The sequence below is a fragment of the Diadema antillarum genome, unplaced genomic scaffold (genome assembly GCF_040938485.1).
Source record: "Diadema antillarum isolate AM-2024a unplaced genomic scaffold, OU_Dant_1.0 scf00000057, whole genome shotgun sequence".
Lineage (NCBI taxonomy): Eukaryota > Metazoa > Echinodermata > Echinoidea > Diadematoida > Diadematidae > Diadema > Diadema antillarum.
In genome coordinates this window covers 3,491,350-3,517,882 of record NW_027270946.1, presented here as the reverse complement: position 1 = coordinate 3,517,882, position 26,533 = coordinate 3,491,350, and the positions used below count along the sequence as shown (strand labels likewise).

The 26,533-nt window shown below is 38.4% G+C and overlaps 1 protein-coding gene across 1 annotated transcript; it reads right to left on the bottom strand.

The window, feature by feature from the left end:
• Positions 1-88: 88 nt before the first annotated feature.
• LOC139715889 (transaldolase-like) lies at positions 89-25,718 on the bottom strand. Its single transcript, XM_071627438.1, has 9 exons — positions 25,582-25,718; positions 9,827-9,950; positions 8,833-8,940; positions 7,904-8,035; positions 6,870-6,930; positions 5,370-5,484; positions 4,398-4,527; positions 3,263-3,330; positions 89-2,567 (listed from the first exon to the last, which is right to left on the bottom strand). The coding sequence occupies exons 1-9, from the start codon at positions 25,670-25,672 to the stop codon at positions 2,404-2,406; spliced, it is 993 nt and encodes a 330-aa protein (XP_071483539.1). The 5' UTR covers positions 25,673-25,718; the 3' UTR covers positions 89-2,403.
• Between the last annotated feature and the right edge of the window lie 815 nt (positions 25,719-26,533).

Sequence of the window (26,533 nt, the reverse complement as noted above, 5' to 3'; positions counted from 1 at the left end):
ATTATGAACTCTTTATAGAAATGTTTCAAGGTACAATCAAGAGAATGGAGACAGGTAAGATAAAGGGAGGCACACACACATCTCTGTCTATGAATAAGTCTAGTCTCTTTATTACCATTGCATAATCATCGTCCTCAACACACATCACTGACAATGCTTTGATATCAAACTACTTTCAGAACATACAAAATTCAGACTGGTAATGAAACCCCACTCTTTCTGACAAAGAAGAAGATTACGTCTGGCTGGAATGGTGCATGAATGCAGGGACAACTTTCCACAAAGGTATGGTGTATTTGACACAAAAATACTCTTGCATCCATTGTGCTCTTCTCTCCTTGTACTGGAGAAACATGGCCTTGAGGAAAGAGAGGAAACAAAAATGGGAATGAAATTTGAAATTACACAGCCAAAGACCCACACGCCACTGCTGTCAAATTTAATGAGCTGTCAAAATCACACTGCCATCAAAGCTCAATAGGAGACAGTCTAAAAACATTTGTAAGTTAATCCCTTCCAAATCGTTCTGTCCCAATCAGTAGTATATCAAAGGACAAGGTTCAGTTATCAATGAACAATGATTACAGCATGGGCAATTATTACTTGTGGACTGCATGATAAAAGTCATCAACAGTCCATAATTCATATCACTGAGCCATTAAGTTTCAGCAGACGAAATGTTAAAATAAAACCAGCCAACATTCATTATGTTAGACAGATTCTGAATAAACAAAGACAAAACAAATTTAACCTCACAAGGAGACATTCAGTACTGTGCTCATTTCTTTGAAACTTGTTTCTTTTTAGCTTTGTGAGAGAATATATACCTATACAGTGTGCTCAGCTACAATCTTCAGACAAAATGGGGATGGCACCAAATTTCCTCACTTGGTGCAAAGAAGTGCTCATCACAAGCTGAAACTGAACTTAGATTGGATAAGAGATGATAGACTTTAATGTGTGATACATATGTGTGATAAAAACATAATCTCCATCCCTATCATAACTGCACTTCTAGAAGTTCTCAAAGAGTTGGATTTCATAAATGGTATAAAAAAGAATATCTAAATTTTTGTTAGCATTTGGTAACTAACACATATCTCTTACAAAATAAAGTATACCCTCTAGACATCCATAACCTATGTACATACATGTAGGTTCCTCCAAATTTATGTTTTATGGTTACAAGAGCAAACAGGCGAGGGAAAACCATTCATGTCAAATAAATTCACACCTTACAGGAGTGCATGTACATGGAATTCTGGTTGGAACATTTGCAACATACAACAGAGCACTAGAAACAGGTGTGATGTAACGACAACTTGTAAAGTTTCCAGTGTTAGACCACTTGGGGATGTTTGACAGGGGTCACTTGCAGTGACTTGAAGTTGCTGCACGTAGGTGATAAAAGAACCTTTAAGGCTGATGTAATGACTGTGTGAAAAAAAAATATATATATATCTCCCTCATGGAGAAATCTTTTCTTTCAGATACAACTTTTAAAGGGGAAGATCTCATATACGTACATATCACTACATTACTGTCTGAGTAGAATGCCATGAACCCTGGTTTGAATACTCGTGTAAATACATCCAACACTGAAAACAAAAAGTGTTCTCTTATTTTCGTACTGATTAGGCCAAATGTCATGCACCAAAATTCATGTTTCAAGCATCCGTAATCAAGGAGCGAAATCTGCTTTTGATACTGGGAAAGGCAGTAACTGCTTAAGAAAATAGGACAACAAGGCAACTATCGAATAGTGTACCCCAGATTGCTTAGCTGAAAAATGACTGATTATTTGGGGGGGGGGGGGGGGGATGAGTAACCAATATGACCCAGAAAATCCAAGTCTGTTTCTTAACAGCACACCACCTAATTTCATATTGGCAAAGGCTTTGAAGGCAAAAAAACCCCAGCTATTTGTTGAGTGGTGAGTGGTGGCACACGACAGTCAAGGGCAGTATTGGTCAATATTGCAAACTGCACTAAACTCACATGAAACGGCAGCCTGATGAAAATCAGGCTACAGCATTTGATGAATTCTAGATTTGACAAAGCCCACAAATAAGAAATCTAAATCCTGTAATGAGAAAAAGTTTCAGAATTGTATAACCACAAAAATTGAGAAGCTTGGGTACTGGGGATATGCTAAAACTCAAATAGTTAATCCAGAGGCAGTTCTAAAGCTACACAGGATGCATACCTTATCTGAAATTCAATGCCATGATCCCATGTACTTGTAAAGATGATTGGAGTGATTTTGCAAAAGGGGGATTTAATCCTACAGAAGCCAGAATCAACCTCATGTTGATTCAAGACAGGCATCGCGATCTGAGAACGGGGAGCAGTCCAAAGTTAGTAACAAAATGGTGGCATCCTGGCTGGGTCTGGAAGTCATCTCTAGGCAGCGAGCTTGTCGCGGAGAATTTTCTCCAGTTTGATGGCGTCGGCGGCAAACTTTCGGATGCCGTCTGAGAGCTTCTCCACAGCCATCTGGTCTTCGTTGTGCATCCAGCGGAAGGATTGCTCATCAATCGTCACCTGTTCGAAGTCTTGCTTCTTGGCTGGACAGCAAATCATTCAAAAACATTTTGTAGCAATTACATCAACCATTCACCAAAAAAGCTGGTATTTCACTACACGCATCTCAACAAGACAGGCAAGTGGATGTATAGATTGATATACATGTATACATGCAGAGATGAATACCTACATTGTAGGTAGCTAGCTAGCTGGCTTCATAGATAAATAGACAATTATTTGGACAGACAGGTAGACAAACTAAATCAACTCAAGTAGACAACAGAATGCATTGATACCTAAATAGCTATACTTTAATAGGTAGCTAACTAGCTACATCAAAATATAGACAGAGCAATAAAGGGGAGTGAGTGTGAGAGAGGAACTCATTATTATTATTATCATCATTATCATCATCACCATCAGTATTATTTCCCATATGTTGCAGACATTCTGATGGTGGTAAGTACAATCTAATTCATTTCACCTTCCATGCATTTCTTCTCGCTATATGCTTTCATTTTACTCTATGTATCAACAAGTTGCAAGTTATACAGCTCATCTTTTCACCTACACTGAATCCCCAATAATTTGTTTTAAAACAAACACTGTCTGTTTCTCTCTTTTCCTGTATACACCAGACAACAGCATCAGTTTTAAAACCCGAAAAATTTGAAATTCTGAAAGGCATTACACACCCAAAATGTTGTCAAGTCATGGAGGGAAATGTTTGCCTCACCTGATTCAGGAGTGAGTTTCTGAACCACCTCAGTTGTAGAGTTTGCCAGCTCCTCCAGGAGTTTTGGACTGCAAATAAACAAATGAAATGAAGACTCTCGGGACTGCTAGTCACAAACATAACTCAGGTCTGTCAACATTCCCACATCCAAATCACGGAGATTCCACACAGCAATCAGGGAGATATCTGTGTGTTACGTGCATTTCAATTGGTGAAAATAATTCCCAAATCAGGGATATTTTAATATTCTCTTATTCAGACATGAACAGATTTTGATATTTTCAGGGAGACTCCTGTAGAATCAGGGAGACTTGGTCGCTCTGGATATATCATGCAAATCTGCACTGAACTGATTACTACCAAAGCACTCTGTCATGTCTCTGGTAGGGGGACAAATCAGTCTCGGGCACCGTGTCAAGAAAGTTGTCAGCCCCGACAAGTTGTCGGTCTCTCAACGATTTCAGTAAAATCCTTGGTTTTGCTTGGCTGAGAAGCTCTGGTCACTGACTGTTTTAATACCATGGTACGTAATTGTCAGAGACTGACAACTTGTCAGGGCTAAAAACTGTCGTGAAAACAGTGCCCAGGTGTTGTAGACTCAGTGGCCAAGATTCACAAAGGTATTTTACATCAAATCATTCATTATCAGATAACTGTTGGCATGCACACACAATCATGGAGATGAAATTTGTATAAGTGATGCAGAAAACTTTGCAGTTTAACGTACCTACATATGTATGGTTGGGGTGACTTTCTCGACAGGATATATTCTCTCAATACCTTCAGGGAGTACTGTTTGGCAAACTGAGCACATACATTTGCACAGTAGAGCACTGGCCAAAAGGATTGAATAATTTAGGACTCTCAGCTTTATCAATGTTAACATTATTACAGTATCACATGGGGATACATACCATGTAAATTTACATCAAGTTGACAAATTGGTCACTGTTATAAGAAATAATCCGCATGCACACATGCTGTATCTATTAAAGACAGGAACTTACACGCGATAAGTCTGACAAAGTATCAAGACATCACTCTGCTCCAAATGCAACCCCCCCCCCTCCAACCCACAATGCATTGCAAATTGAGGAATACAAGATGTTTGCACATCACAGGACACATGACCAACCTGATGGTGAGATTGTCGATGCCTGCCAACTCCAAGATCTCGCCCACGTTGCGGAAGGAGGCGCCCATGACCACTGTCTTGTAGCCAAACTTCTTGTAGTAGTTGTAGATTTTAGTCACGCTGATGACACCTTGAAATATAAGGATGAGATTCTTTAGAGTACAGCCATGTCATACAATATCAGCAAGAGGAAGGCAAATAAGATATGATATTGCCCACTCATTGCTGCCCTTTGAAATCTGTCTGTAATATGACCCCTTTCCCCAAGAAAGTAGCCATTTTTTTCGCATAACCACCAACCATTGCAAGGATGCCAACCTTGTAAATAAATTGGAGTATTCTGATGGCTGAATAAAACAAACAAACAAACAAACAAACATATATTTGGTAGAAAAACAGTATCTTTACCTTTCATTGAAACCTACCATATTTGGGGTAAAATAAAACCAGTACTAAATACTGCAAAAAAGTAGCATTTGGAATCAGTGCCATTGATAAGAATCATGCAGACTATTACAACCTTACACAATGCACCCCAATTGATGTCTTATAGATTCAAGTCTTGGTGAATGCAAGATCATCAATGGAGGACTACTCTATTTAAAGGAAACCAAAACCCAAGAGCAATGTGGATTGAGTGAGAGCAGCAACATTAGTAGAACACATCAGAGAAAGTTTGAGGAAAATCAGATAATCGATGCAAAAGTTATGAGTGTTTAAAGTTTTGGTGTTGGAACCGCTGGATGAGGAGAATACTAGAGGTTATGGCATCAAGTGTGGACAACAATATAAAGACAAGAAAGAGAATTCCACAAATATTCATTTTGCATGAAAATTACACATTCCATCAAGGTGAAACTGACATATGTGGGTAGCAATTACTCCCCCTGCTTTCTGAATGCAATTAGTCAAGTGTTCATTCATTATGCTAGAAAAGTAAATTTTTGTGAAATTCCCTTTATATTTTTCTACCTGGGTCATCCTGAGGCTCGTAGCTGGCCTTCCCGGTGCTTGCTTTGTGCCAGTCCAGGATTCGACCAACAAACGGAGAGATGAGGGTCACACCAGCCTCAGCACATGCAACGGCCTAGCAGAGAAGATGGAAGAAAGAACCAAGAACAAAGAGCAAAGAAGAAGAGAAGGAAGGAAGGCGGAGGAGGAGGAGGAGGAGGAGGAGCAGAAGAAGAAGAAGAAAGAGAAGAAGAAGAAAGATGACAAATCAATTTATATCAATTTCATAGAGTGTAGCCCTTCTTTAATAACAGTTGGCTAAAATTAATGATAGGCAAATTCATTCACTGGATATACCTACCATAACTGTGACCATTTCAGTTTGATAAAAGGACAATGGTATGTGCACATAGATGCAGGCACTTAAAATACCGTATGAGCTGTTATTTTTGTGTGCAAATATTTTCCTGGAAAGGAGGTAACAGACATTGACTAGCGAGATGCCGTTTTCCCGAATTGACACTGACAGTATCGTACAGGCACCATTACCCTTGGTGTATGGCAACATTTTTCACATATTGTTGAAATCATGGTCCAAATGGGATTCACGAAATTTGCAAAAATTAAACCCTCGTAAAAATAACAGCTTACATAGGAAGAGCAAAGTCTAAATCTAAATGACGATTCTTCCCTCTGGCTAGGATAAAAACAGTTTTCTTTGAATCTTCTGTGATTTTACTGCAATAACAACAGCTGCCTTCAAACCTCTGATCAAACAGCAGCTAATCACTTGAGGTATAGCTACGCTTTGGGACCCTCCTGATACGACACTGTTTGGGATAACTTTGAAAAAATGCTAGATCTATGTACTACTGTATACGCCATATACATAGCTAGTCTCATTTGTGTGTGTGTGTGTGTGTGTGTGTGTGTGTGTGTGTGTGTGTGTGTGTGAATCACAACAATTTTACAAGTGGTTAAATTTGCACTTGTGAGGTACAGTAAATGGATGGTGAAATGTTTATGGGCAAGTAGCATTCATGCCGGGATCAGACGTAATATTTGTGCATGTTTTAAAATTTGCAAATTGCACCAGTTCCAATTCTGGAAAATAAAACCCTGTGGAAATATATGGCGTATACAGGATGTATTTCTATTTTGCCGATACAGTGTACTCCCACTCTAATGAACACCATGGAATAATGAAATTCTTGTTACGACCAAAAAAAAAAAAAAAAAAAAAAAAATCAGGTCCCAAAATTATTATCTGTATACACTTTTTTGTTCATCTGTAACAATATTTTTATATAATGACACAAAACTGTTGGTCCTGAGGACTTTGTTATAAGGGGAGTTGCCTGCACTCATTTCTGACTCGGTTTTAAAGTCTTACAGCAAGACTAGCAAGCACATATCATCCTCTTTAAATGCTTCATTCTATCAAGTGCACCCTACAACTCCTCTAACTTTCTACCAATACTTACATAGCACACGCATATTGACACTGAGATTTCTCCTTACCTGAGCGAATGAGAACAGCAGCGTAAGGTTGCAATGAATGCCATAGTCCTCTTCTAGAGTTCTGTAAAGAAAATTTTGAGAAATCAACTCGGGAATGTATTGTAAAGTATGTGATCAATACCACATGTGATGCACATCATGAAATCTGGGCCCTGTTTCATAAAACCTGTTATCAAGAACAAGTTACGATAGTTGTTATAAGCTACTGAAATCCTCCCATCTGATTGGCTGAGAGCAAATTTGGCATAGAAATGTGGCAGTTGTTACTGTTACTTATAAGAACTTTAATGAAAAGGGTTGCAGGTCATTTTACTTCAAAATAGAGCTATAACATCCTCCTTTCTGGTTATGTCAAGTATATCATCTCATACAACACCTAAGAATGATATCAAAATTGTGATTGGCCCAGAACATGTTGACAGAAAACACCTAGGTGTATATTTGTATCAAACTTCTTGACAGAGACAACCGTGCATTAGGCCCCTGTTATTGACAATGAATTTCCAATATCTACACCAAACAGTAAAGAAAGCATGCATGCCCATCGACAAGTGCAGCGCAGTTTGAGTCAATCAAAATGCAATGGTTATTACCTCTGACATGGAAGGAGGTTGTGTTTTTGCCTGTGTTGGTTTGTCTGTTTGTGAAATAAACTCAAGAGCTGTGAACAGGAAAGGTTGATAATGTCACAAGGAACAGATGATTAAATTTTGGTAGTGATCCAGGAATTTTTATAAATTTTTGAATGATTTTTTACATTTTGGCAAGTAGGATCAATGAACTTGGGAGTTCAATCTGTGCTTATTTGAGGTTTGCATACGCATACTAAAGCACATGCTCTGCTTAAGGAGCCATGCAGCTGAAAGCTGATGAGGCAAACACCTTTTTTTATAGCTTTTTTTTTTTTGGAAAAATGGGTGATTTTCAGCATGCATGCATGAATGGAATTGAGCTGCTTGGCAAAGGTTTGCCCACTCAGAGTACTTATCTAGTTTGTTTCTTTGTGGTTTTTTTTTCCTCTGTTATTGTCTTACTTGGCTGCCTGGATGCCCTCCCATGTGGAGCTGAGCTTGATAAGGATGCGCTCCTTGCCGACTCCAATCTGATCGTACAGCTCGATGAGGCGCCTCGCCTTGGCGATCTGACCCGCCTTATCAAACGACAGCCTGAACCACAAGAAACGGACGTTCAAAGGAGAGATCAAGAAAGGTCTAGACTTTGCCCAAGTACTTCCTTTACTGTAGACCCCCTTTGGTGGTGAATGCGCCAGAATGGCTTCCATACAAGTTTCGCAAGCTCCTCGTACTGGCAATCTATACTGTTATACTCAGTTACCTCTCTAAACATGAAATTGATGGCAAGATTCAACTCTTCATGTCTTCATGACTGATAGATAATTTAAATGCTATCTATCCTCAGAAAACAATGCCATCTGTTGACTATGACACCTTCAGGGGGGCATTTCATGAAGCGTTTTGGTCGGATATTTTTCTAACAAACTGTTACAAGCTACTGAAATTCTTGCATTTGATTGGCTGAGAGCAAATTTGTCCGACAACTTTGTCGCACAAAATGCTTCATGAAATGCCCCCCACTATTACTCATTGCTACAACAATATCACAAAATATAAAAAAAAAAATAAAAAAAAAACTGAGAAGAAGATATAAATGCATTCCCACTTCTGCCACTTTTGTTTTTGTTTGGCACAAAATTGTGAAAAGTGTGATTTGTTTGACCTATATCAACTTCAACCACGACAAGTGTATGTAACTCAACAAGTACTATTAAAAAGCTATTACACATATAAATCGAACAAAACTGATTGCATTTATTTTGGTCTGAATGTGCATTAAAACGAAATTAGCACTGCATCATTTCTCTCGTGTCTACTTCTGGAGAGTGCCGCAAGAGCCAGTCCTCTGACCTCCCTCCGAAATGTCTTTGCCACCCCTGATGCCTCACCTAGCGTCCACCTCCGTCGAGACGCGTCCGGGGATGATTTTCAGGATCTTGGAGCCAAAGATGGTCACCAACTTGTCCATGGCCAACACCACCTGGTCACCTTGGGTGCTGTCCAGAGAAAATGACCAAGATGATATATGTCTTTGATATTCGATGCTACAACTTACTGCAGACTTTGAAATGATTGACTGTAGCAATAGAACCGAATATTGATTCTTCTCTTCACTGACAGTAACCACTAACCCTTTGTTTGCTTCCAGTGTTGATTGGCACATAAAATCCCATAGCCTTGTCCACACAGTCTAATTGAAAAGTGCTTAGCACAGAAAGGGTTAACTGAATATGGTAGTGTGCATTCATTCATTGGCTCAAGCTGAAATAGCTGGTACCTGGATATATCTGAAGATTTCTAATATGTATTTGATGTACAATGTACGTCTATGACTTCACTCTCCATCAAAGCAAACAGTCATCTCATAATAGGGGTAGAAGAAAGTCATTCTTGATGCATCCCATCACCAATAATCACTTCTTTCATATGGCCAATTTGTCAGTATCTTCTCTGCAGAAGAACTGAAATGGAAATTTCAGCATGATTCACTGATAGACCCAGCAGCATGTGGATTCATGTGTGGCCCAACTTAATCCATCTTCATTTGCTGGTTAAAGTGCATTCAATCTCTCACATCGTCGCTGGGGCGACAAGACCTCATACAAGTTTGTATCTACAAAATGTCAAATGTTCAGGAGAGCCAAAAAACATGGCGGCCAAAGCACTGTGGCATACTGTATGGGATAGCCTTTCCCTTGACATGCCGTGGTGGCTTCATTTTTGGAGAAAGACAGTTGGGATTTGGCCAGGACATCACTTAACCCATTATTTGACCATTAATCCAAAAAAAGTCATTTTCACCAAAATTGCAGATTCAAGGTCTTGTCACCCCAGCGACAATGTTTATTAAAAGAAGCAATTTTGGGGTTCCCTGGTACTCACGAAGCATTGGTCTTGGCATATGCAACTGCCTCGTCGATGAGGGCAGCATACTGAGGCTTGTTAGCCGCTGCTAGGATCAATGAGGGATTGGTCGTTGCATCTGTTGGCTTGTATTTTTCCATCACTGCAGTACGGAGAAAAAAGAGAGGCGAATGAGAGAGGGAAAAGTAAAAGTCAAAAGTGGCAAATATAACTTTCTCCAAGCAGAATGCAAATACCCTCCAAACAATTAAAGTATATATCAAAAACAAATGTGTTATCGATTGTATATATATTGTATAACATATTTTGTGTTTGCATGTGTAGTCCGATTTGAAATACATACTGTAGCATGCCACTGGATGAATAGGACGGAGGTGTGATTATTGTTACAAAATCACTACAGCTCACATGTCTCAAATGAGTAAATTTGCCAAGTACATAAGTTGATTGAATATACAGTATTCATCTTTAAATCTTTTATCCACTATGCATACATATACAAAAAGATTATTATCAAAGACACAAAAGATGTTCATAGATCTGTCAATGAATAAGAATGTGTTCTTAAGATATAATTTGATGTGCAAAAATTTTGCAAGAGCAATGGAAGTGAGAAAGACTCATTTACAACAGTGCCCTTTCATTCCAACTGCAAACATTAAAAAAGATTAGTTACACCATGATATGTGGTAGTGGTAGTATAAAGCGATTGTTGCGCATTTCTGGAACACGAGGAAAAAATGCAATCAGAGCCAAAAATCATGTTCTTTAGTGTAAAAGAGGCAGGACTAGCATGTACAACATGTACAGTGTACATACCATAATGTAGGTCAAGGCACTTTCATCTTACAGTGAGCTCCCATAATGTCTACAGGCAGCTCTGAGTAGGCAAACCACTCACAACCACTCTATGCTGTGCACACACACACCAATGTCCTACCGGTAATTGAGTATGTGCCTGACTTTATGCAATAAGGACTGCCTTGCTTGCCCTCACTACCCACAGGATGGCTGGTGTCGGACAAATTTGATAAGCAACTACTGTGCATACAACAATGTGCTGGCATGTACAAAACTGCCTACATCGGTACCAGGTATCCCCAAGTGTGCATGCTAAATTGCTAGCTAGTACATGAACTTAATATGGTTAGGTACTTCGTACACAGTACATGGTCACATCACATCACATCGTAATTGCTTTACTTCACAGAGTTTCCTCATATATTGTGAATGCATGAAGCATTTCATCACATACATGCCAACATTTTTATTTGAGAAAGCAGTATAATCCAGGCTGTGTACGCCAGCAGTGCAACCTTGAAATCTCTGAAAAGAGGTAGTCTACAGTACTGCCCAAAAGAGGTAGAGCAGGCAAATATCTACTGTGTCATTATGACCTATCCTTGAGGGTGTCAAGACAATTCTAATTATCATTATCAAGATTTCAGGCTTTTTTAAATACATGTGATGTGTTTGTTTTAAATATGGTTCCGTACTGCGTACACAGTCCATGGTCACACATTGTCAACTCTGAAGTATTTTGTCGTGGCCGAGCGCAACACATCACAATGCCATTGGTTTATACTTCAAAGAGTTTCCTCATATTGTGAATGCATGAAGTATTTCAGAAGGACCTACAATCTGTACGCTGTACAGTGTACAACAGAGGGTCTACCTACACTGTAGACAATTTGTATAGTATCGAGATTTCAGACCTGTAAAAAACGTGATGTACACGTAGTTTTGATTATTTTGGCACACAATTAAAAGGATAACTTATAGGCCTACATTGTAATATATGTTACAGTGTATGCTGACCCATACAAGTTTGTACATGTAGGAAGCAGTCGTACAGTATGTAATGCAACACAATGCAACTTTCTGATTGCCTCTGTGAGGATTTCTGTGAGTGCCTGAATTTTGGTTTATACCTCAAAGCTCTTGTAACCACAGTGTATCTGAAAACTGGCATAACATACTTTGTATGTCAATCTACACTGTGTATAGCAAAAATTCATATACCACACTGTATGTACACCTGTAAATGGGCGGTGTTGAGAGCATTTGACCTCAAACTCATGATAGTGCTTTACTATCAAGTGCAAACAACCAAAACGAGAGAGACTTGCATTCAGTATTACAGTGAAACAATTCGCAATGGGCATTGTGCACTCCTGTAGACCTAATGAAGGAGAAACTCCATTATGTCCTTCTTTCTGATGTCCCTGTCCCCTTTGTGCTTTCTTCGTCCACTATATTTTGGCAAGGACATCTAGAACTGGATATACAAAGCAATGGATATATGCATAGAATACAGTGTATGCTGTACAGGTGTCTATTAGTGTACAGAGGTGTATTTCCATACTACTTTTACTGGTATACGGTATAGCACTGAGTAAAAATTGTACAAATACACTTGTAGTAAACCAGCTTTACTATGTGTAATATGAAATATCATGATTAAAACAGCTCATTCCATGATATGCTAGAATTATTGCTGTGATTTTCCATATTTGCAGTCATCTTTTTAGATGGCACTAAACACATATTGTATGATTATTACCTCAATGGTTATAGTTTTCATAGCACACATTAGCTTTGGGGTTCCTATAGGGGTATTTCATTGACAATATTTCATTGTACATCTCTGTGCTTTCTGTTTTCTCATTTTCTTTAATAGTTTTCTTGAATATTGAACAAAGCAATTATTTTTGATGCTTCATTAACATCATATTTATATATATTGTACGGATCAAATTACGGATCATGGAAAATAAATAAATTCCTAATTGAGTGAATGTATGCATAACACACTACTGAAAAACAGTGGTGTATGCAAGAATTTGTACACATACTAAGTTGTAATATCCTGAGATGTACAAAACAACAAAACAACAATGACTTGTAAATTGTAAATGGCACAGAAAATATTCACATATTCATACTCATTACTTGAAGGGTGTATCTAACGTTTTGAGATGCTTGACAAATTTGAAAAATTCTGTACATGTATTAGATAAGCTGCTCAACAAACAGCAACACGTTTATAATTGACACAATGACCACTTCCTGCACATGCACAATATCCCTCCCCAACAAAAAAAAAAAATAATGAAATTAAAGAAAGAAAGAAAGAAAGAAATTTCCTTCTCATGAACCAAACGACCATACTGCTTGAGGTCTACTGTACAGTACCAGCACTGCAAGATATAAAAGAGGCCTGAATTATATATGCACGCCTCCACCGCTGGCTTTGATTAACGCCTGTACTGCAGACCCCCAGGTGGTCGCTATTCCTGCATCACACGTAACATTCAGGATTTATCGTGAAGCAATCTCTGCAATCCGGACAATCTACGCACGTCCCAGGGATTGATTACGCTCGATAGCGACGAGCCAGCATCCAGTGTAAACAAAAAAAAATCTCGGCTAAAAGGCAAAGCAGGAGGACGGATGACTCTACAGTGAAAGGATGCATGAAGACGCTACACTGCATACGCTTCATGCATGTAGAAATGCAAAGTCTTTACAATACAAACCAATTGCTTTTGTATTAAACTATTACCAGGAGCTCACTTGGCATGGTACACCTACAAAGTACACTATTTGTACACCTGTATGCTCATACAATGTAAATGTGGGTGACATAGCAATAATGTCTGACGAATATGCTAATTTCAGAAATTAGCACTTCTGTTCTCTGAATTTATAAAATCAAATTTTATGTAGTAGTTCATGATTACTATTACTCAGGTACAATGTGATAAGCAAGATGAAAGGATAGGATGTTATACAGTACAACAGTCTTTGATCTTGCTAGAACATTGTATAAATTGTATACAGTATGTGAAATATTATCCCAACACTACAATGGTAAACTAAAGATTCGAAGAGTTGTGGTAGCTGAACAATATAAATGTGTCTGAATTTCAAACAATTTTTATATGTGGGCCTACATGTATGTACTGTATGAACAATGAGGTTACTTTTTAGTGCCAGCATACCATAAATGTACAATGAAGCAAGCTTACAATATTACACATTGTAAATGCTGATGTCATGATGAATACCACAAAATGCACAGTCATTCTGGTTTTGTGCTTCCTTCCTGCCAGTGTACACAAGATCAAGTTTGAAGTACACATTCACATACAGTAGGCACCTCAGATTGCATCCACAAGTGTACTAGTACTTGTACAGATGGTACATCTGTACAGTACATGTTGTTCAATAAATACAATGTAAGACTGAAATGTTGTGTGATATGACAGCAATACTTATCAAATTAATCCTCTTTAATAACAGCTCATTAATCAATCAATTACAGTGTACATTATGCAGAGTGCTACATATTGTACATAAAAACATACCACTTGCCCGGTCAGGCAAGCAGATTTTCAAATTGTTGCAGAACACTTGCATGAACATGAAATTTAATTGCTAGAAAAGAGAGTCCACAGGCACGTGTAATAAAAATGAAAATCACTTGTAAAGCCAAGGGCTTGATAAAACCCAATCATTTGAATTTAACAGCACATGTGGGGAGTAACAAGCTTGGTTCGATAGAGTGTTGGTGTTGGGTTTATGGGACTTTTTCACATAAGTGTTGGGAAGTAAACTGTAGCTTCAAAGCTATTTGCTTGCCCAATTCGGGCAAGTATCTTTTTTCTCATTGTTCCAAAACACTTGCCTGACTTTGATTTTTACTTGCCCCGGGCAATTGGGCAAGTGCTTAGCTGTATGTGGCACCCTGCATTATGTAAACTGTAATATGTTTTGAAATTTGTAATGCAAACAAAGTACATTGCAACTTTCTTTGGAAGGTGATTCTCCACTACTTTGTCTCAGCACAAATCTCAAAACAGACACAATAAAACTTTATAAGACATCCATGTACCCAGAAAACTTCAGGCAAAAATGATTATGAAGTATGATTTATTCCAGAAATAGCAGTTTAACTTTTATTTCCTCATTGTCTTGTATAATGTACAATTCACCTGAACTCAACAGTCAGAGCACTGTTGCTACAGGAAAACAATACGGATATAGAGGTGTGGGCAGTCCCTAGAAAGGAAAAGAGGATACCACTCCACTGTGGAATTCAGCTTTCAGGAAGAGCACCGGGGCAGTAACAGGAACAATACAGAATCAAGGTTCCACTTGTGCTCCCACCCCCCATTTCATTGAAAAGAGTGGCATTAAGTTGAAAAGGAATGCATTTTTGTGACAAGAGTCTGCCAGGCAGTCTGCATGATTACTCTACATGTATGGTAGTTTATGGGAGGGTCTGCTCTCTCACATGCATTACCATTTTGCCAACAAATTTGCAGCAAACCAGGAACTACAGTAGAGTACACTGTATGATATGTATTTAAGGCTGACACAATAGCTACTGCACAACTGTTTTGTATTCCTCTTCATCGGGCAACTTACATTTGCACTTCAACACGTTCACATCATGTACTAGTAAACATCTGTCAGTGTCGTGTATACAGTGTTTGTAAATAAGTTACATTGTACATTTCATTCTGGCAATCCCTGCAACCAGCTGCTGTGTCACTGATTGTAAACTGTTCATACATCCCATAAAAAAATCAATAATAATGTGTACTATAATCTCACAGATGAATCCATCCCAAGGGGGAAAAAAAAGTAGAAGATAGCATACATGTGTATTAAATATATATCACGCATCACGTACATGCATCTGTACAGTGTACATCTGTTCTGAGTTAAAATCATCTCAAATTGATTTTGGAGTGACTAATGCAGACTTTGGATTGGCAGAAGAAAATCCCAGGCTACCGTTGGGAAGGGCTTCACACTGCCTTCATATTTTATACAACAATACCATATACAGGGTGGCCCAAAAAGAATGGAACACCAAAGATCTTTAATTTCACCAATATTGGTGCAAATATGTCATTATTTTGCATACTGTTAGAAAGACCATTCTTTTTCCAATAGAATGACACCAAGTTCTTTAATTATGGTTAATGCGTTGTGATTTTAGAACCATTTTTGTCAACCCTTGCACTTTTCAAAATGTGAACATTTTGCACTCTCCACGATACCGAAACCAGCAAGAATTCGGCTTGCCATAGAACCAGTAGCATTCACAATGATATTCACGATGACATTCACATAATTCACAATGATAATGGACAATGACAATCACACCGTCCGCCCCACATTCTTAACATATTGAACATTACTGATTCTATGGCAAGCCGGTGGTTTCAGTATCTCTGAGATTGCAAAATTATCACTTTTTGAAAATTGCAAGGGTTGAAAAAATGCTCCTTAAATCATAACGCATCAACCAAAATTAAACAACTTGGTGTCATTCTATTGCAAAACAAATGACCTTTCCAATAGTATGCAAAATAATGACATATTTGCAACAATATTGCTGAAAGTTTAGATCTTACTTGTTTTTGGGCCACCCTGTACAGTGCAGGCAAACACAGACCCTGTTTACAGTGCGGGGCTGGACCGAGCCCAGCATCAATTGCAAGGCTGGGCCCCGCAATTTTGTCCGTTTACACTGCCGGGCTTTTGATTCAAACCTTTCAATATGTTGTAGTAGTAGCGCTCTGCTTGTAAACAAATGCAATTTGGTATTGTCTGGTTTTCAGACCCTTTACACTGCGAAAAGACCACCTCCAGAGTGAGGCCAAATGCGAGGCCAAAATTGGCCTCGCATTTACACTGAAGCGGGGCTGGGCCGAGCCGCGGCCGAGCCTCGCACTGTAAACGGGGTCTAGGTCACCATAGAGAAAGCATGATACTTTTGCAAACTTTACCCTAATTGTGACAGTGCACAATCATAGCAGACATTACCAGTTCTCACTTTGTGTTTTGAATGGGCTAACTTACAAATTTGCATGTCATTGTGTTTGCCATTATGCTCCCTGCCAATGTGGTATCCATAGTGCCAAGTCATGGCATTGTAAGCCTAATTAGAGTACCTGGTATTTGTCCTGTTATCAGCTGGGCTTTGTAGTGGAACAATGGCAAAAGAGCACCAACAAATCAATTATCACAAGCAGATTTAGAAAACATTTGGCTACAAAGGACTGTGCAAACACTGCACGGCAGTGTTTTCACAGCAAAGCATGTGTTATCCATCAGTTGAGCTTCTAATTCTGTGGGGTACAATTAATGTAATTTGATACCGTTGTATTAAATCTAATGCAATTTGCTTTATAAATTTTCATTATTAGATATTCATAATATCAGTTTTGCTGTTTATTTGTTGTTTTGGTCTTTTCTCATTTGGCTTTGTACTTTTACAGCTGGTATGTACAAATTGATATTATGCAATGTAGGTCCATGGTATGATGTCAAATTCACTTCCTTATTAAAAAAAAAAATGGTTCATACAATGTTTATGTTCAAAGGCTGTGTTAAGAAGCTACTGTAAAAGTGGATATTTTTGCGTGACTAATTTTTTGCGCTTGGCCCGGTAAGAAGAGTTTTGCATGTTTTTAATTCCGCGGAATCAAGACATCACGCACAGGAACATATGGCAACACAACTACATTGTATTCGCATGCTTTTATTTTCGGGCTAGTTTTTGGTTGCGCGAAATGCGCGAAAATTACAACACCGCGAAAATTTCCACTTTTGCAGTACACTGTATATATTATACTACACTGTAGATAATCTTACCAAACACATTGCACTGAAATGAAGTCATCCTCCCTTTCCTCCAGGCTCAACATAATGATATACAACTGTACTACAAACAACTAAACAGCTTGGTATCATAAGTTTAACACTCTGTTTCATACATTTTGTGCAAAGACACTCAAGCAATACCATAGACTTTTTAATGCAATTATAGGCTTCCAATGGACTGCACATCACATGATCGTCATATGACAGAATTTCTACAGGTCTGTTGACACGGTTACAGCTCGTTATTCCGAAGGTTTGTTATTCCGAAGGCTCTTCAGTCCGAAGATTCGCTATTCCAAAGGTTCGTTATTCCGAATTTCATTTTCGGATTAACAAATCTTCGGAATAACGAACCTTCGGAATAAAACCACAAATGTTCAGATTAACGAACCCTTTTTCATTTTCGGATTGACGAACTTCTAGTCTAGGTATATGGAATTTGTGTGTTTCGGATTAGGGTAATTCCATGGGGTTGGGACTGAAATTGTGACATACAAGTTGAAAATTCAAGTTGGGTAAATTGAAATTTCCTTTTTCCGCCTGATTTGTTACTCCCATTCTTCAACTTATTCCACTAGAAATCTGTTTATTACTTCGCACACTTTCAGTCAGCATGGGTAAACAGGTACATATGGCAAAATACCTATGTTACACGGACTTCATTTGTTGACATCCTTCATAATTTTGTGTTCTGAAATGATAACAATGACCACATCCACGTTTTTTTCATCCATAGCACATCAACATGTTATTTAACAGGCGCATGAGATCACTATTAGTAAGATTGTATGTTCTGATGTCAACTGCAAACCACTTTTATTAACATGTTTTTTTCTACAAACCATTAACAATTTCAATCAAAGGTTTAACTTTTTCATCAGGAGTGACACAATGACAATATTCTTAAAAGCACCACAATTGAAGCAAGTGATTTGCATGGGTATTCAAGTGAAAACATGATTTTATTGTTATAATCAGGGGTTTTCAGACAACAACCTCGCCCAGGGTGTACTACCTATGTTGCACGGACAGTATGTCTTTGTAACATAGGTACACTACGACATATCAACTGATTTCCTTTATTGTGGTGTGAGATGTTAAAACCTACACATATAGACTTTATGTATGTTCCCATAAATAACACTATTGTAACAGTTCTTTGGAATTACATCTACTGCACACCTGTGGAACAATACCTATGTTACACAGACTTCAATTCTTTGTAACTCTGGTATGAAAGAAGGCAGACTTAATCAGAAGAAGAAAAAGAAAGTGAAGCTTTACACAATTTGACCTAATATACACTAGCAACATCATCAACTAGTTGTCAACTAATTAAGAAAACTAATAAAGAGAAATCAGACAAGTTTTCTGGTCTTCTCCGTGTTCTTTGTTTGAAATTAATTTCTGCTCTTTTGTCCAACGTCCATTTAGCCCTCGAATTTTGTTTTTCTTCTGTCCATTTTCCCTCTGTGCAGTTTTCTTCTTGTCTAGTTTGTTACATATGCTCTTCTTGGGTGTTGCTTTGTCGGCTTCCTCTCTGTTTGGGGAGTGCTGTGGATGTGTCCTTTTCACTCTTTCATGTAGTTTAACACGTAGCGGTGGCAGAGGAGGAGCCATGGCAGATTCATCAACAAACTGAACAAAAGGTGTAAAGAGAAATAGAATAAAAAAATTAAAAGAAAATTTTTGTCGGGGTTGACTATATATTCCTGTTGATGTATCTGTGTGTTTATGAATGGAATTAAATAATTTTAACAATTTTGCTTACATTTCTACCTCTTGGCATACCCATTAGCTAGAGTTCCATGTGTACCTCCCACCAAAATTGAAAAAAAAAATGGGTTATGCTTAAAATGATGTAAATATTAATAATAATAATATAGCATGTAAAACATAGGAAAATATCATTTTCATACTCTATGCTAAAAACTTGTTTTCAGATGTAAGCTAGGAAGGGCAGGTCGCTGCCCCCAGTGTCCTAGCTAAGGTTAGGGCTAGGGTCAGGGTTACGGTTACGGTTATGGTCCTTAATAGACTCCCAAAATAATACTAGGCCCTATTTTATATTCATCCCCCATCGAAATTGTCGCCCTCTTTTTGAATGATAGTGTAGAGCAATAATAGTCCAATTTTGATTGGGGTTCATAATTCTATTGAAGCCTTTCCTACCCACTACCCACCCAAACTGAAAAGGACACTGGCATTTTAGCTTTGAGACTTCACAGTGGGTGAACATGGAATGGAAATGGTGAATCCTTGTGAAATGTTAACAACTTCATCAGAGCATCTAACAGGTCAGTGAAATCTTGGAAGGAAAACATTGACATTTTCGAAGTAAATCTGTTAAAGAGAAAGAATTTCACAGCTCCTAGTTCCCTCAATATCACCAGCAAAATAAGGCAAACTCTATTTCTCTAGTTCAGATGCAGTCTGGACATCTACGTTTTCCAACTAGTATATAGTGATTAATACTAACTCTAGCACGTCTACCTTGGTAGATACCTAATGACAAAAGGGTCCAAAAATTCACAATAATCGGGAGGTAAAACAATTTTATATTGCAGTGAAGATACACTGATATACTTTTGTATGGTTTTCTAAGAGAGGAATATATGCTCCTTTTGCAGAGACCGGCATGGACGGAAAATTTGGCAATCAAAATTATGAACATGAACCTGTAACAAATATCTCAGTATGTGGGACTACAGTATCATCGTCCACCGTATTTTTGGCCAGTTCAGAGGTTTAGATGTCGTTTTTTTTCTCTAATAGAGTTACAGAATATGACAAATGTTATTATTTTCGTAAAATAGCGTAAAAGCTTACCAATTGACATCAGAAACATTAAAACTCCTGTACCTACGTTACATGGACAACGGCAGAAAAACAGATCTTGCGCTGTCCAGGTAGGTGTATATTGGCTGTGAGTAGTTTTTCTGCCATTGGGGGAGGACTGCCAGTGACATGAATACGATTGCTGAAGTTAGTAGCTCTTCTTTTTATCGCGAGACGCGTCTTTCCTTACCTACGTTACACGAAGAGGCCGGACATCGCACTGAAGTACAGTGATATGTTCCGTATTTTCTCGTTTATTTGGAGGATTTTGATGCTAATTTTTGGATAAGAATACTCCTGAAATATAAATCTCATTATAGAAATAAAGTTTCTAATCATATTATGATTGGAAGTGTATGTAAAACCATGCTATACCTATGTTACAACAAAAATTGCCATGGACATCGTTTGTAACATAGGTATGAGGTTGCTTGAAGATGCTCTGGTGTTCTTATTTTGTTACAAATGTTTATGTGCCTTATAGTCTTTGTAGAAGTCACCTTGCCTCTCTTAATTATGATAGGCATAATGCTGAAAGGTTGTATATTCCTGTTTTACATTGCCATGAAAATGGCATATATTTATGTCACAACATAAACCACAAAAAACCATGGGACATCATTAGTGAAACAGTCATAGACAAAATACATGTGTACACAGGCTTGGTTTTTTTTCATCAAATAATTCTTCACACATTTCTCTCCAAGAATAACTGCAAACCACAGACATTTATTTGATAAATTTTTCAGAATATGACTTTTATTCCCTACACAACATGAAAACCTAGAGAAGACCCAACCCCATGGAATGACCCATTAACGAACCTTCGGAATAACGAACAGCACCCGTTGACACTACCAGGTATACTGTAGTTAGCATACTGTCTAAAACTATATTTAAGAGTTCTGCCTTTAAAACTAAAACTAAAACTGCCAGAACTAAAAAAGCACTGCATACAACTGTACATGTATGTACAAACAGTGTAATACAGGTGTATTGTCCATGTACACCAAAGCTTGACGAAGAATGCTGACCATTCATGAGTACAACTGTATCTGCATACTAACATGTAACAGTTATACTATACAAAGTAAGAGAGGAACTGGTATAAAGTTTAACCCATTGTGCTACAACATGCATTTCCCATCCGGACATTTGCCCACCGAGTACAGGTCTGTATACTTGGGACTCGTCCTCAATGGGTTAAATGCCTACTGCTGGATGATCAATCCCCTTTATTCTCTCTCTCTCTCGCACACAGCCAACTTTTAACTACTGTGAATACTACATGTACATGTGTTTGTTCAGTCTGTAGAACAGGGTGATTCACAGAGCTTGCTTGACACGGTCTGAATATCTTTACAGACACAGTTGAACAACACCAACCACGGGTAACTGTACATACATGTAGGCCTACACAATGTATACAGTATGCCGTTATCTTGTAAGATTAAATGACATATGAAATGTCCAGTGCTGCAGATCAATGCTGTCACATTACATACACACTCTACTTTACATTGATAACAATTTACTATACAGGGTGTATAACGACTGTCAAAATGGCAAATCAGGTCTTAAAATATTTGGAAATATTTCTGCATTTTGTAGTCTATTGTGCCATGGAACTGATACCGAAAAGTAACACAAATGATCTAATAAGAATTAAACCTTTAAGTACTTGATTTGGTTTTTGTTTTTGTGTTTCGTTTTACAAGTTTTGATTTGATTTGATCTGGTTTTTTTTTTTGGGTGGGGGGGGGGGGATGGAGTAGGGTGGGAGAGTAGTGCATTGATGCTGCTGGCTGGGCATTTGAAATGCAGAGTGCAAACATGAGAAAAATACACAATTTGGGTATACCAAATGTGACCGTGCACCTCAAAACGAACATAAAGTCGCATACACTGATTTTGCGTGAGGACTGAAAATAAGCGAAATGGGTCAACCTAGCCGAACTTGACTTTTTCATATTTTCTGAAAGAGCAGGTCTTCTTTTACATTATGCTAAAATTTGGTATCATAAAACGGGCAGGAAAGTGTGTTTTTGTAGCAGTTTATCTCGAACGTTTTTGGTAGAATAGTGTGATTAGGTGTGTCTTTAGAATCCCTTTTTCATTTCTGAAAAACCTTGTCCACACTCTTCACTTTCAACTCTAATAACTTTTGAAAGGATAGTGCTACTGCTTTGAAAGTTGGCATTAATTATGGACAGAATGTGTTAATGAGGCACGCTTAATTTCAGTTTAATCTGATAATCCTTCATTGTTATTACTCTGGTGGTTTACTTCCTGTTTTTTGTCCTATTCATATTGCACAGACAGCACGGTTTGGTAAAGATTAAGCGCTTGAATAGACACTGTGCTTTCTTTGCTTCATTGTGCTTTCTTTCCAATATTTAGATAGGTTAGGAGAGTCCATTTGATTTGAGTTATACATCATTTTAAAGCTTAAAGTCTGCTCTTTCAAAATATGGTCTTAACTAAAAATTCATTTCTGGTGACTTTTTGTTTGTTTTGAGGTGCTGGGTCACAATGAAATTGGTCATTTCAGTACAAAATGACAATTTCGTCAACAGAAAGGCATTTTTTAAAAACAAAATGACAGATTTCTTGAAGAATGAGACCATGTAACACTTGGTGGCCCATACTTAATGAGCTTAACCTCTCAAATTTAAAGATCACAGACTGAAAATAACTATTGCATCACATAATCTGTGTGTCCCAAATGCCTCAAATGGCCTACAGTAGCATAAATACAAATCTTCACCAAGAATTTAGACACCATGAAAAAGCTGTATCTTTTGCATCAAATTATTGCAAAGGTATACGATTTCTGCAAATCCCTTTTTGAAGGAAATGCATGTTGAAGTTGTTGAATCATCAAAGAAAAAAAAAATTTGTGTGTAGGCTCCCTATACAGTTGTACAACAGTGACATATAAACCCCAGTACATCAAACACAACAAGAACTAAGTAAATTCAGGTGAACAGAAAATATAGTTAAAAAGACAAGATACGACCATTTCACTGTTGGAATCATTGGCATCTGAATACTGAACAATTCCATGTCGAGTGCCAAGGTCTAGGGTGCTTGACCCCAAAATAAAAAAGGATGGAAAAGGGACCAGAGTGAAATTTTCACCAGACATGAGTAGGAACTGCTGCAGACATTGTGTTAGAGCTTTTGTCACAAACAAAGTACTGGTGCTGTACTAGTTGACCAACTGTGCATGTTTATGAATGTTTTTACAAACCTCTAAACCTGTACAATATTCAAGCTGTATTTTTTTTTTTTTGTCTTTTGTAAGAAACAAACATACACACATGCATTCTGATTCCAATTGGCAGTCGTCATCGTTTCCATCATTTAAAATATTCATCAATTAAATCACTGGCCTCTTGGATATCAAAACAATTCTGTGATGTAAAAAACACACACACACTCACACACACACACTCACACACACTCACACACACACACACAAAAAAAAAAACACCTCTTTACTCTCTTTTTCAACCAGCAATGCACTGCCTGCCTTAGTAGTATATAGGAAGCCACTGAATGGGCTGTGGTCTAATATATAACGAGCCTGCCTAGACCCTATCGAAGCCAGACACAACTTCACTAACATTTCATCATTAGCACATTTACAGGGCCATGGAGCAAAAACAGAGCAGAACTTGAACCAATTTCTGATACTGACTTATTGCTTAATATCGGCACCTGCGCCATACACCAAGGTTCAACCTTGCGCAAAAGCATAGGTTTCTACAATGTACTGATGAGATCACTGATGTAGCTTAGTTATAGCAGGTGATTGAATTATGAGCAGCTTCCGCGTGTTACCGCCGTTACGTTGCAAGCTACGTAACCAAACTGGTACTGGTAGTGTTATTGTTACTCAGTTCGGGAAACCCACTCACAAGGGGGGCCCCTCCTTATAAGTAACCCGTCCCCCTTATAAGTAACCCCGTCCCCCTTATAAGTAACCCCCGGGGCACCCCTTATAAGGAGTCTCCACGCTTTTTTGCAATGCAACGCGAAAATGAAAGGACTGCGGCAATTCGCTTGATTATGTCCATAAAGCTTCACAAGTTTCCTAGTTACTCACGAAATTTGAGCAAAATCGGTTTGAGGCATCATATCTAAAATCATGGATTTAAATGCGATGTCAAACGACCCATGCGAATGCTGAAATGCGAGCGATTACTGGCGCGAGTGTCGCCAGGCGCGGCGGGGCGGCAATGCTTGAGTGCAGACGTGGCGACTGAGTAGGAGAGAGTCTCCGTACTCAGTCGCCACGTCTGCACTCAAGCATTGCCGCGCCGCCGCGCCTGGCGACACTCGCGCCAGTAATCGCTCGCATTTCAGCATTCGCATGGGTCGTTTGACATCGCATTTAAATCCATGATTTTAGATATGATGCCTCAAACCGATTTTGCTCAAATTTCGTAACTAGGACACTTGTGAAGCTTTATGGACATAATCAAGCGAATTGCCGCAGTCCTTTCATTTTCGCGTTGCATTGCAAAAAAGCGTGGAGACTCCTTATAAGGGGTGCCCCGGGGGTTACTTATAAGGGGGACGGGGTTACTTATAAGGGGGACGGGTTACTTATAAGGAGGGGCCCCCCTTGTGAGTGGGTTTCCCGAACTGTACTATGTTAGTGACTAATTGTTAGAGCCTATTTAATTTACTTACTTTTGAGTGTTGTTACTAAATGAATGTAATCAAGCACAGTGCGATAATCTTCAAAACTTGAAGCTGCACTCTACCTGGAAGAAGAAGAAGAACTAGACTTCTATAGTCTAGAAGTAGAACTTAGTAATTTCGACCAATGACAATGTTACAACTTATGGTAGATCTATATTACTATGCTAAAGAACTTATAAATTTACAGGGTAAAAGTTGACATTCTGATGCAGTAGAGGGTAGCACTAACTGGTAATAAGATTAAAAAAAAAAACACCTATAAAACTGCGTGCGACTCCGAAGCTTTTTCAAATGTGTGGCCCTACTTTGTCTGTTTGTTGAATGAGCTGAACGCTGCGCGCTGCGCTGCTTGCTTCTCCCTGAGCGGTACTTCTCGACTGCCGTACGGGCTACTCTCCCGCGGAATGTAGTTGCATCTCCGCCTAGTCAGTATACGCCGCTGTTGGACAAGTTCAAGATGGCGTTCAAGCATGCGGTAAACACGGAAATGGATGACCTTATTGTTAATAAGTAATTTTGAAATAATGTAAACTACTTACACTCAAATTCGCCTGTGTCACAGACGACAGTAGTATATTGCTTGAGCTGATCCAAAGAAGACGCCATTCTCATTCGCTTTTCTTCTGACATTGTGACTATTCACTTCCTGCACAGCACCATGCACGAGAAAATCAGGCCCTGGCGAAAGGTCAATCGTATGCGGGGTCATTGGAATAATTCATTATTTTGTGGGGATGTCAGGATCTGGCTGAACGGTGGGAAAGAGGATGTGGTGTGTGATGTAGCACAGATCCTTCTAGTTACTGGAGTAGTTTCGTATGATTGGTTCATATGAATAAAGTCAGTAAAAACATAACCATTTTTTTTTGTAACTTGTAAACGGAGCAGGGCAGTATCATACATGCAAATGATTTCCTTCAATCATGATAACGACTACAATGATTCTGAGAAAAAAAAAACACTGGACAGAATAGTTGAATGTTTTTTTAAACTGACATTATTGTATGTCAGTTAAAAATAAAAACAACAACATTCTGATGTTACAATAGGCCTACACGTAAATCGTTAAGTCGTTATTCAATATTACAAGACTCAAGGGCACCTAACCAAACGATCGCGTCAGAATTGAATTATTGATCTAGGTAGACTATCCTAGTGTTGCAGGAAAAAGGTGTATAGACTACGTCTTGAAAATAAATTGCATCAAACACAATTCAAGAAGTCATATGGATGGAAATAAAACTTCCGTACGTACCTTAAGAAAATTCTACATGTGTATCATTATTAATGCTAATGTTTCATCATCACAAGTATTTACATTTCACTTCCCTGCTGGCTTTATTCTAAAAAAACAACAACAACAAAATAATGTGAGCCCATGACTACTTGTCTTCTACATGCATGGTTCTGAAGACTGAATAGATAGACATTAAGAAGCTGCCCCCCCCCCCCCCACACACACACGCACACCCAACCACACAATGAATCTGT

Excerpts from the sequence above, each read along its gene's own strand:
- LOC139715889 (XM_071627438.1), bottom strand. The coding sequence starts at position 25,672 with ATGTCAGAAGAAAAGCGAATGAGAATGGCGTCTTCTTTGGATCAGCTC. Across the intron at positions 9,951-25,581 it reads TGACACAGGCGAATTTGAGT|TGATGGAAAAATACAAGCCA; the intron begins GTAAGTAGTTTA and ends TCCGTACTGCAG. Across the intron at positions 5,485-6,869 it reads TGCTGTTCTCATTCGCTCAG|GCCGTTGCATGTGCTGAGGC; the intron begins GTAAGGAGAAAT and ends CTTCTCTGCTAG.